The 11,722-nt window shown below is 46.0% G+C and overlaps 1 protein-coding gene across 1 annotated transcript; it reads right to left on the bottom strand.

Annotated features, from left to right (window-relative positions):
- Positions 1 to 420: 420 nt before the first annotated feature.
- Positions 421 to 11,722, bottom strand: CD320 (CD320 molecule). Its single transcript, XM_053303469.1, has 5 exons — positions 11,566 to 11,722; positions 9,312 to 9,737; positions 4,635 to 4,703; positions 2,360 to 2,505; positions 421 to 1,683 (listed from the first exon to the last, which is right to left on the bottom strand). Exons 1-4 carry the CDS (start codon positions 11,630 to 11,632, stop codon positions 2,378 to 2,380), a joined length of 690 nt encoding a protein of 229 aa, XP_053159444.1. The 5' UTR covers positions 11,633 to 11,722; the 3' UTR covers positions 421 to 1,683; positions 2,360 to 2,377.

The following is an 11,722-nucleotide window of genomic DNA, read 5'->3' as shown; positions in this document are numbered from 1 at the left end:
CTCTATCCCTCCTGTTTTCCAGTCTCAATGTCAACCAGAAGCAAACTAAAGCCAAATGAATGCACCTCAGTTATTTAATCCGAATTGGGACCGATTCCAAAAACTGAACCAGAGGGGTGAAGAAATTTGTATGTCTACTGCCATCATTGTACCAGTGTACAAATGGTATGGAGAAAGACAGCTTTGTTTGTCTCTCTCACAGTATTAAGATCTCCCACCCCACCACAAAATTTAAGAAGTTGCTTCAGGATGGGCCAAAAGTAGTACTTCTTAACACAGCTCAAAATTAATCTATGGGACTCACTGCCACAAGAAGTGGTGATGGGCACTAGCTTAGATGGCTTTAAAGCTTATAACTCTGACCTGGTTTCCTGGAAAAAAATCGGGAAAGAATGAAAAGAAAAAGCAGGACTCCAAATGTTCTTTTTAATAATGTTCTTTTTAATCCTTCAGTTTTCTCAGATGGTTCTAAGTCAGTGAAAAGCAGTGCTCTCTGAGACAGACAGAGACATCTTTTAAGAAAACTCTTAAAACCTCCTGTGGGATTTTCTCCCCCGTGCCTGCGATACACCACCCAGGACCCACATATCTGGCCCAATTCTCCTGAGGGATTTACATGTATGTTACTTTGTGTACACGTGGCTTCACAGGTAGCAAAGGATGGGCAGCTACCACAGTTGGGACAAGCCAATTAGGAGTTGATCCTGGAGTGGTTAAAAGTGACTGCCTTCGTACCAGAGTACTTGCTGCAAACAAAATGGATCTGGTCTATAATAACCTCATTATGACTTTTCTCTATTGCTTTTTGTTATAGCAGCCTGATTTTTAAAGGCACAGGACTTAAGGTCCCTATTTGTGAAGTGCTGGCACAGAAATACATGGGACATCAAGACGACAACAGATCTCCGTGGATCTGGAATCCAGAAGAGGGCACAGCCGTTGCAACTGAGAATCAAAATGAAAATGTGAAGGATAAATAGTTCAAGGAGATACTTCCAAGAAATGTCATGAACCAAGAAGTGAAATGAGAAAGGAGCATCCTAAAACCTAGGAGCCAACTTCTACCCATAAAGGGGAAGTATGGGGGGGGGGAGGAAAATGGAACCAAGGCAAGCAGGTAGGAGACACTCTGTTCATCCCCAAACAAGCTTCCCATCCCTTCAAGGATTTCAGTGCTGTTTTTTCATGATCCCTCTTGGCCAGCAACAGGGAGATCTGTCCTAAATGAAGATGATGTACATTCAACTTTGATGAGCATCTGAAGTCTTGATTGAAGGCGTTTGCTGAAGTGCGGAAAGCGTAGCTGGGCTTGCAGACACAGCCTGGATCAGGAAGATGTTGTCCTTGGAAAGGTACACACATGGCACGAGGAAGATAAGGTGTAGAGGGTGCCTTTTCTGGTGGTCAAGGAGAAAGGCCTTCTGACTGCAGGAGTGTCGCCATGCTTCAGGGGAAACCGTTGCTGGATAGACAGGGCAGCCATAGAGATTAAACTGGTCAAATTCACATCCATGAAATAGGATTGTTTCTGCTTCTCTGAAGGCAGGTGAAGGCTCAAATCCTTCAAGGGTTCCCAGAGCAGCTGCTGCCCCATCAGTTCATGACAATTTTGTGCAAATGTTCCTGGGAGTGTTGCAAGATGTGAGCTGACCCCAACTGCATTATATTGCAAGTAGAAACTTCCTGCAACAAAGGCCAAAATGAATGACAGCCCCTCATGACAAACATGGTGAAATGAGCGGCAAATAATAAAAGGGGTTTACAAGCTAGATTTACACAGCAGCATCAATTTACTCTTCAAAGGAGGGGTTCCTAATCTTGGTTTATCAGGAGTTGGTGGACTACAACTCCCATCATCCCATTCTGATTACTTTAAAGAGTACCAAAACCTGGGAGATAAATATTTCCAAATTTGGGCTTGCTGAGAGTTAAGAGAGGGGTATGGAGGTGTGCAGCCAGGTCTTCAGGGCTGGGAGGAAAGACTGGTTGACTTTTTCAGCCCGCCACGCCACAAGGGAGTCAGCAGCCAAGCATAAGCAACACTGAGCTAGATGGACTAAGGGTCTGACTCTGTGGAAGGTAGCTTCCTTGGAATGGGGGCTATAACTCAGTGATAGAGCCCCTGTTCAGCATACAGAAGATCCCAGGTTCAATTCCTGACAGCATCTCCAGGTAAGGCTGAGCATCTCTCTGGCTAAAGCCCTAGCGAGCTGCTGCCAGGCAACACAGACAACACTGACTGGCAGACAATGCTGGTTCATGGGTCTGGCTCAGCAGAGAGCAGCTTTACACGCAAGCCTCTAGAAGAGAGAAGGAGAAGAGTCTGGAGTGAAGAAAACCAACACTAGCTTAGATGTACCTCTCATGGAGAAAAATCTCAGGGTTGCTCTTCTGCCATCAGGTGTTCTGAAACCTTAGCTAAGTTGAAGCTTGCAAGGCGTTGTTCTGCTTCTCGGTGGCACCACACGGCAACACAGACAGTGACCACCGTCACACTCAGGAGTACTAGAAAACAAATAAAGTTCCATACATATGCTGAAGGAATGGCTGGCCATTCCTAGGAGGGGACTGCTTTTCCCTAGAGTTGCCAACTTTTACTACTGATTCTGCTCTTGTGCCTTTAGACTCAAAACATGTATTACCAATGCTTGGCCAGAATCATACTTGGGTTGATTTATAACCCTTGGCATAGCATATTTTCAGATGAAATGTAACCTTTTTGCATTGCATAAAGGGTAAATTTCATTTTGAAAAACAATCTTTCACGGGTGTTGCTCAAGTTGACAGAAGTGCAGGTTTGTTCCTGTTAATGCAAACACTACACTTCCTCAGAAATCAGCCTCTTCAGCTCTTGCTTTGCCCAAAGCCCATGTGGACTTTTGTCAAAACATATAATCTGGTGGATGCATCAGATTCATGTACATTTAAGTTTGCAAACTGTTTGAATCAGTCCACGTCGTGAATAAATACCATTTATACATAGTGTATAAAAGGTAACTGAGCCTTTAACAAGCACCTGGCATGCAGAAATGTAGCAGGAGAAACTATTCCTACCACTAGGAGAGGAGATCTGGTGATAGCAAGCATGAGTTGTCCCCTTTGCTAAGCAGGGCCCACTTCTGTTTGCATTTGGATGGGCAACAACGTATGAGCACTGTATAATATTCCCCTTAGGGGATGGGGCCATAAGTCAATGGATGAGCAAAGGTCTCAAGTTCAGCATCTCCAGGTAGGGCTGGGAGAGATCTGTGCTTGAAACCTTGGAGAGCTGCTGCTGGTCAGAGTGGAAAATTCGGAGCTAGATGGACCAACGGTCTGATTAAGTAGTAGGGATGTCCCTGGAACCAGCGACTGCCGGCTTTAAGGTGGTGCGATAGCTTTAAGGACCGGGGAGGGTGCTCTTTACCCCACCCCTGCATTTCCCCTGCAGGCGCTGTGTTAAAAAATATCCCCGTAGGGCGGCAGCGTATCTCCTTGCCGCCCCAGCACATGTCGGACTGGAAGTACCCCCAGAAGTACCTGGTGTGCGTGTGCATGCACATGTGCACAACATGCACCAGGTACTTCCAGTCTGATATGCACCGGGGTGGCAAAGAGGTATGCTGCCACCCCTCAGGAACATTTTTTTAACACAGCGCCAGTGTGGGGGGGGAATGTGGCGGGGTGTGTGTGTGTTCAAAAAGCACCTTCCCCAGTCCTTAAGGCTATCCTCCCCACAAAAGCGGTTGAACCCCCAGACTTCTGAAATGGTTCGGAGGTCCGTAAGAGGGCCTCCGAACCGGTTTGTGCACATCCCTATTTAGTAGCAGTAGTGACCACTGGGGGTGCTGCTGGCGGGGCAGCGAGAGTAAATTAGTAGGTGCTTCCCGCTGCTACCACTGCACCTGAAAACTGCTTGGAGCAGCAGCGCGCCATCCAGCACCTCTTGTGGCAGGGGACTGGCTCCGCCACCCACTTGGCCTCTACACATGCGCAGAGGCCATTCGCTAGCCATGCAAATGGCCTCCGCCAGCTGAGGGGCAGAGCTACTACGCCACGGCAGGTGCTGGGTGGTGAACTGCTGCTCTGAGCGGCTTTCAGCTGCAGTGGTAGCAGAGGGAAGCATCTACTAATTTACTCTTAAAGTAAATTAATATTTCTCGCTGCCCCACCAGTGGCACCCGCACCGGCCACTACTGCTTAGTAGATGGCAGCATCCTATGTAATCAAGCTATTATTTGCTATCATGACATCTTGTGATGGACCCACAACAGTTCCATTACTCACTGTGAGAAAAGGCACTTCCTTTTTTGATCTTAAGCCTGTTGCTACGAGGAGGCTAGGGCATTGGAGACACCTCCTCTGTAGGTGGTGTAGCACATCCCCACATGTTCTTGATCTTCCTCCCTAACCCACAATCTTCAGTAAACATGCATATCTGCAGGAGCCTTACAGTTTATTCTGAGCACACAGAGGGGACTTTTAGGGTGCAGAGAAAGCAGTCTAGCTACACTCAAGGGCCCTGATCCAGCTAGTGTTAGTCACAACCAAGTCCCATCAAAAATAGCAGGACCTGAGTAACTGGTTCCATAGCAAAGCTGCCATGACTGCCTTGGGCTGGAGTGGGGCCAGTGAGTTTTACAGTTCTTACTCACAGAAAATGGCAATCTCCAACAATACTTCAGGCCTCACTTGCAGCTCAACTCCAGGGCCAGCCGCAGCATCTGAAAAGAGAACAAGATCCATCAAGAAGCACTTCAAGCGCTGAAGGTGAAACAGTTTCCTGCTAACATAAGAGTCCTGCTGGATCAGACCAACAACTCCTCCAGTCCAACATCCTATTTTATTTCTTAAAATATTTATATCCTATGCCTCCAGTATAATACTGGCTCACAAACCATAAAAACTGTATAAATTAATAAAAATCCCAATTAAAAATGAGATCCAACTAAACCCAGATATTTAGAAAGGTTTAGAAAGTTACTAAATACAAGCAGCAAATAAAATCTGGAAAAGCCTCTCTAAAAAGATGTGTCTTCAGGCGTTTCTTCAAAACTCTAAGGGAGCATGGCGAAGCTTTCCCAGGAGGACATTTCAAAGGCCACTACCAGAAGAGCCTTGTCTCTAATCCCCACCATCAAAATCTCTGTCAATGGTCAGGCTGCGAACAGGGCCTGAGATGGAGATCCTTGGCAGATTCCTATGAGTGAATATGACCCAACAGATACTACTTTCCAAGCCGTGTAGGGCAGTAAGGTCAGAGCCATCTCCTTTAATCTAGCCCGGAAGCAAAGTGGCATCCAGGAGCCAGGCCCACAAATGTTGGCCATCTGTACCATCTCAGGGGACAAATGCTCACAGTGACTTTGGGCAGCGTCTACCTCCCCAGAAATGGAAAACAGGTGATAGCATTGTTGCACTTACAGCTTTCTCTGTGTAATCACCCATTTTTAAAAATCCCTGCTCCAAAACAATGAGTAACTGCAGTAATTTTTGCCCAGAAAAAGGGTTAGGGTAGCACTGAACAAAGGTGTGTACTCTCTTCACAGAGTAATGTTTGGAGAGCATTCCTGCTAATTTTCATTTCCACTCCTCTGACAATATCAGTAGTTTTAAAAGCTTTTAAAAGTTTTAAAAACATAAGATCATCAATGCAGATTTGGCCACTGCAGGCCTGATGGTCAGGACAATAAAAGTACGATAATGCACTGATTGATTGATTTCTATACCGCCCTTCCAAAAATGGCTCAGGGTGGTTTACACAGAGGAATAATAAATAAGATGGCTCCCTGTCCCCAAAGTGCTCACAATCTAAAAAGAAACATAAGATAGACACCAGCAACAGTCACTGGAGGTACTGTGCTGGGGCTGGATAGGGCCAGTTACTCTCCCCCTGCTAAAGAAAGAGAATCACCACATTAAAAGGTGTCTCTTTGCCAAGTTAGCAGGGGTTAAGTTTCACTGCAAGCTGAAAGCAATGTAATTACTTATTTTCCATCTCTAGGATGTAAACCTTGTCAAAAACCACAAGGAGCATTTGTCCCGGCTGGTTCATGTACTATAAGTAGCACAGCCACCACAGCAGGGTGCAATACTCATGAAGCGATTAGCTCTCATGAGCATGCTTGAGGCAGAATTTCCAACAGTGATTGGCAAGACGCCCCCATGGAAAGCCTGGTAACCAGGCCTGAAGGCAATCACGTTACCCATTGCTTGCACCTAAGCAATTGGTACTGGATACAAAACCAGACAGAATCTGCACAACTGTCAACATTTTCTGCTATTCGAGCCAGCGTAGTGTAGTGGTTAGAGTGTTGGAGGAGGACCAGGGAGACACAAGTACAAATCCCCATTTAGCCATGATACTTGCTGGGTGACTCTGGGCCAGTCACTTATCCATCAGCCTAACCTACTTCACAGGGCTGCTGAGAGGAGAAATATAACTATACATACCGCTCTGGGCTCCTTGGAGGAAGAATGGGATATAAATGTTAAAAATAAATAAAATTCATTGAGAACCCTGCAACACAAAATGCTAGCTAATGATCCTGAGGCTGCATCTCTGTATATTTAACAAACACAGATGGACTGTGAAGATTCTGGTAACACAAACAGAAGTGGAGCAAGAACAGAAGTCTACCCACATACATGACACCCTGCATTTCCATCTACCCCTCAATTTTGGTTGTGCAGTTCAGGGACTATCTTACTGGGTTTTCCTTTACCCCTTCTCAATCCACATGCATCTCTTCAACAGGGTTGCCACTTTTCTTCCACTGGCCCTGCTCTTGTGCCTTTAACAGAAGTCCAGCAAAGAGAAGCGAGGGAGGCTGATGAAGTTCCTCTGGCCCCAAGATAAAGTGCTTGAGTTTCACTTGTTCAATTTTTGAATGCCTGACTACTGAGTAAGGGACATCCAGAAGATGATTGCCACAGTCAGAAGGAGCAGTTAAAGAATAATTAGAATTCCTGTGTTAAGGGCATGGAGGCACCTTGCCTGATAAGGGCAGGTGTAGCACAGATATTGCTCCCAAGTAAAGTGAATATGATTGCCAGCAATAAAGGAGACATCAAGGCAATATCAGTACCTACTTCAGTAAAAAGCAAAGCTGCACCCTTGTAAGGCATTTTATAGCTAAGGTTTTGTGGCTCTGTAACAATCATACCAATTGATAAGATTTTAAAATAACGTTGTTAAACATAGCTACCGCTCCCATTTCTCTTTGGCAGAAGTCAAGCTATTTGGTCCTGCCTGTTCTCAGCATTGCTGAATGATCATATTTCGACGCTCCAAGCATCTGATTTTTACACTGGAGACTTGGCCAAGGTGGTAAATTCAGATGAGGGAAGAGGCAGAAAAGAATGTCAGAAGTTGGGTTTGTGTGAGACATGAGGGACTTGGAAGGTGGGAATTGGGCAGAGGTCTGAGTAGAAATGTAGTGATGATGTAACAGGAGACAGAATTATAAACTATAAAGCAGGAGCTCTGAAACTTGGGCCCCAGATGTTGTTAGGCTACAAATGCCATCATCCCCTGCCACAACATCCTCCTGCCATTGTGGCAAGGAATTATGGCAGTTGTAGTCCAACAGCATCTGGTGACCCAAGTCTTTGAACCTCTGCCTTCAGGAGCAGTGGAGTGATATTAGCAACTGGAGAGAAAGACAGGAAAGCAAAGTCACTCAAGGCTGACTACAGAGAGTTATGGCAGGGGGCTAAGCCAACCACACCCTTCTGACAAATACACTAGATTCCAGTCTCTGGGTTCGTTCTCCTACAGTCAAGGCAACACATCTTCTATTCAACTTGGCCCTGCAATTTCATCTTGGCATACTCATGGGAAGGTCAACAAACAATTCACATAAATCCTCCAGTGGAGAAATAATCCCACTTCTAAAACCAGAAGTTACTACTGTTAAAAGGAGGGATGAAGTGATCTTTCCACTGGGTGAGAACGATGAGAAAGGAAAGGTATTATAAAGTGATCAAAAGGAGACAATTACACCACGATTCTAAACAGAGAAACATTTGCCCCCAAAACAGGTGGCCATCTTACCCATTTCCAATCCTATCCATTTTCAGAGTCACAGAAGTCTGTGGCAAATATAAGCTGCCACCAAATCAAAGCACCTATCTGCCCACAACAGCAGGTGGTTGTCTACACACCACCTTCCACAACTACCTGTTTGGGATGTCACTGAAGACTACTGCAAGTCTGAGTCACAGCCACATTCATCCTGCTTGACCATGCAATCTGGATGGCCATCACTCAACCAAGTCAGGGGAAAGCATTCAGAGCCTGAGGCACACTGAAACTTTCCCTTGAAAAAAGGGAAGCCGGCAGTCTGGTTCTCACAAACTTCCACCAACCCATCAGAATTGTCCAGACAGTCCCTGTGGCTGCCACAGAAGTGCTCCCAGGGTAGGCAAGGACCGCCATTGACACACTGCTGCCCATGGGCTCCACACAAAACATTTGTGTGGACCTCAGGAGGAAAGCTGGTCTTGTGGTAGCAAGCATGACTTGTCCATGCCCTGGTTGCATATGACTGGGAGACTACATGTGTGAACACTGCAAGATATTCCCCTTAGGGGATGGGGCCACTCTGCGAAGAGCATCTGCCTGCTTGTGGGCAGAAGGTTCCAGGTTTCCTCCTGGCATCTCCAAGACAACAGGGCAGAGAGAGACTCCTGCCTGAAACCTTGGAGAAACTGCTGCCAGTCTGGATAGACAAAACTGAGCTAGATGGACTAAGGATCTGACTTGGTAGAAGGCAGCTTCCTATGTTCCTATTTCCAGCTTGGCAGCCGCTCTTGTCACTCCCATCTCCGCAGTCATACCTCAGGCACAGGGGCACCTGGCCAATATCCAGGCAAGGAAGCTCCCAATGGTGCACTCCAAAGAGTCTGCAGGGGATGAACAGAGACACTCTAGAGACATGATCTAGTCTGCTACAGTTCCAGAACAGATAAAGAGCAGGAAGGATCTGCATATGCTCAAAAATTGTGTTTTGGCATATTCCCGATCTAAAAACACCTTCTGCATTGCAGCTCCGGCTGAAATTTGTTATTGAATGGTCATCTCCAGGGGTTGATTCTTTCTGGCTCTTGACATTCAGTCCTGCCAGATTCCCAAGAGAAGACCTTTGGAAATATGGAGACTGAACACCCAAAACACTATCTCTCACTACAGCCTTCTACTGCCATGCTTCCCTCAAGCCATGCCCCAGCTCTCTGCTGAGCAGTGAAAGGCAGGCTCCAGGGTGCTTCTCCCACAGGACTCCCCATAGTTCACTGTAGACAGCTGCCTACCCACCACCTTCCATGGCTACCTGTTTGGGGCGTCACTGAAGACTGCTGCAAATCCAAGTCACAGCCAAGTTCATCCCGCTTGTCTGTGCAGTCCGGATGGCCATCGCACATCCACGTCAGTGGAAAACATTCAGCGCCTGGTGCACACTGAAACTCCCCTTTGGGACAGGCTTGTGAAGGCAAAGCTGTCTGGTTCCCACAAACCTCCACTGACTCATCAGAACTTTCTGGGCAGTCCCCGTGGCCGTCACAGAAGCGCTCCCGGGGTAGGCAAGGACCACCATTGCCACACTGTTGTCCACGGGGTCCACATGAAACATTTCCAGCTTGGCAGCCGCTCTCATCACTTCCATCTCTGCAATCAGGCTTCCCGTCGCACCTCAGGCACAAGGGCACATGGCCAGTGTCCAGGCAGTGGAAGCTCCCAATGGTGCACGTAAAATAGTCTGGAGAGGGGAGAGAGACACACACAGCTGAGACACTCAAGAGCCCTGATCAAGTCAGCTTCAGCTCCAGAGCTTACCTAGGAAGCTGTTTTACCTGCATCAGAGCAGCCATTCAAATGAACAGCCCACCAGCACACAATAAAGGAACATGCCAGGAAGGATGTCTACAAAAGATGTCCCAAGAAGTACACTCTTGGTGCATTTCCCTTTTTATAATTGTTTGAGCCAGTAAAGTATCATCCAAACTGGCCCACAAAGATATTTGATGCATGTACAATGTAACATCTGAATAGGACTATTCATAGGATCAGATTTTTAAAATGGAAGGTAACTAACCACACCTTGGATCTTAAAGGGATAAGTAAAACAATACTTCTGTTAGGGCAAACCAAAAATCCCACAAGGACTGCAATTTTGGTTGGTCTTCATCAAGGTTATTTTATTTTAACTTTCCCTTGCATGGATTTTTTTCTGATGGCTCAACAGCTGAGAAGTTATTTTCTGTCTTTCTTGGATCCCAGTTTTAACCAAGGATTTAGCTGTATTAAACTCAAGTAAACCCAAAAGACACCATAGAAATACACTAATGGCTGATTCTGTGCAAAAGCCAAGTGTTTCTGGCATGGAGAAAAGCACTATTAGACCATTCTCGAGGACATGAAGGCTAAAAAGAACAAGGACGCTAGGTCACTCTTATGCCATGTAGGACTACAAATACTATGCACTAGTATGATTATAAAAATATTTTCTACAATTTTTCAACAAAAGTGGTTTATAGGGCAAAAGAAATGAGAAATGATCCCCTGTCCCAAAGAGGATCACAGCCTAAGGATGTATGTGTACAGATAAGATACAGGACATGATTCAAGCCAATTTAACACATCTTAAAATGGTACTGGTTTCAGTGGGAGAGTACAGCTGCTTACATCTCTTTCTTTAAACTCAATGAGCATTCAACATTAATCATGTTGGATCACGGCCACAATGAGCCCTAGGCCAATGCAGTCCAGTCATTTTAGTAAACTGTGCCTGATTTTGTACAGCAGTGTACGGTCTTCAAGGTCAGAGACTTTCTTTTCTTGTTATCTTTATGATTCTGCACAAATAAATTACTGATAACCAGACTACATTACTCATGAGCAGCCACACTGAAAGCAGTGGAAGCAGCTTGTTAATTTCAGTGAGGCTATTCATCAATAAGTCTGAATGCCACCTGTAGTAATCTGAAGATTAAATATTGAATTTCATTATGTGATTTTCAATACATTCTTAATTTTTAAAAAAATATTAAGAATGGCTTAGAATTAAGACTAACAATAGTATACTGAAACTCGGTTATTATTCTTAACTTTTTTTAAAAAAGTAAATGCTTTAAGTTGTTTTTGTTTAAATAATTGTTTTAAAATAGAAAAATCAATTTAAGCAGAAAGTGGGGTGTGCCTCTTTTGGCTCACACGTTGGCATTTCCCCCCATAACCGTTTAAAAACATGAAAGTAAGCCATGGGCAAAAAAGACGCACCTGACAGGTAGGGCCCGTCTCCAGCGCAACAGATAGGCCACACCCCTTATCATGGTAAGGGGCGCGGCCAAGAGTGGGGCGCTGCCGCAAGCGCAACGAATAAGGGCAAAGCATAGAGCACGCGAAAGAAGCGGAGTCACAAGGAACAACCAACCATTCCTTGCCGACCGGGGTGGAGCCTTCAAGAACCTGGCGGCCAATCACGGATGTCGAGAGGTGTGGCTCAAGAACACGAAAGAGCCCAAGTGTGAATAGAGTTACATCAGCGGCACCCCCCGCCCGCCCGCCCCTCCCGAAGCCAGCCTTACCACCGCTCGAAGCATTGAACCGCCAAGCAGCCGTCAGGAGGAGAGAGAGCAAGAGCAGCAGCTCCATGTCACTGCTGCCCCTACGACTGACAACTCTGCGGGCATGGAGCTCGCTCCTGATTGCGCATGTACTTGAGGCGGCGCGTCACGTGCCTTG

This window comes from Hemicordylus capensis, chromosome 2 (genome assembly GCF_027244095.1).
Source record: "Hemicordylus capensis ecotype Gifberg chromosome 2, rHemCap1.1.pri, whole genome shotgun sequence".
NCBI classification, from domain to species: domain Eukaryota; kingdom Metazoa; phylum Chordata; class Lepidosauria; order Squamata; family Cordylidae; genus Hemicordylus; species Hemicordylus capensis.
The sequence above is the reverse complement of the archived record's forward strand: the minus strand, read 5'-3'. Positions and strand labels throughout refer to the sequence as shown.

Excerpts from the sequence above, each read along its gene's own strand:
- CD320 (XM_053303469.1), bottom strand. The coding sequence starts at position 11,632 with ATGGAGCTGCTGCTCTTGCTCTCTCTCCTCCTGACGGCTGCTTGGCGG. Across the intron at positions 4,704-9,311 it reads TTCAGTGACGCCCCAAACAG|ATGCTGCGGCTGGCCCTGGA; the intron begins GTAGCCATGGAA and ends TTCTCTTTTCAG. Across the intron at positions 2,506-4,634 it reads GTTGGAGATTGCCATTTTCT|TACTCCTGAGTGTGACGGTG; the intron begins GTGAGTAAGAAC and ends TTTGTTTTCTAG.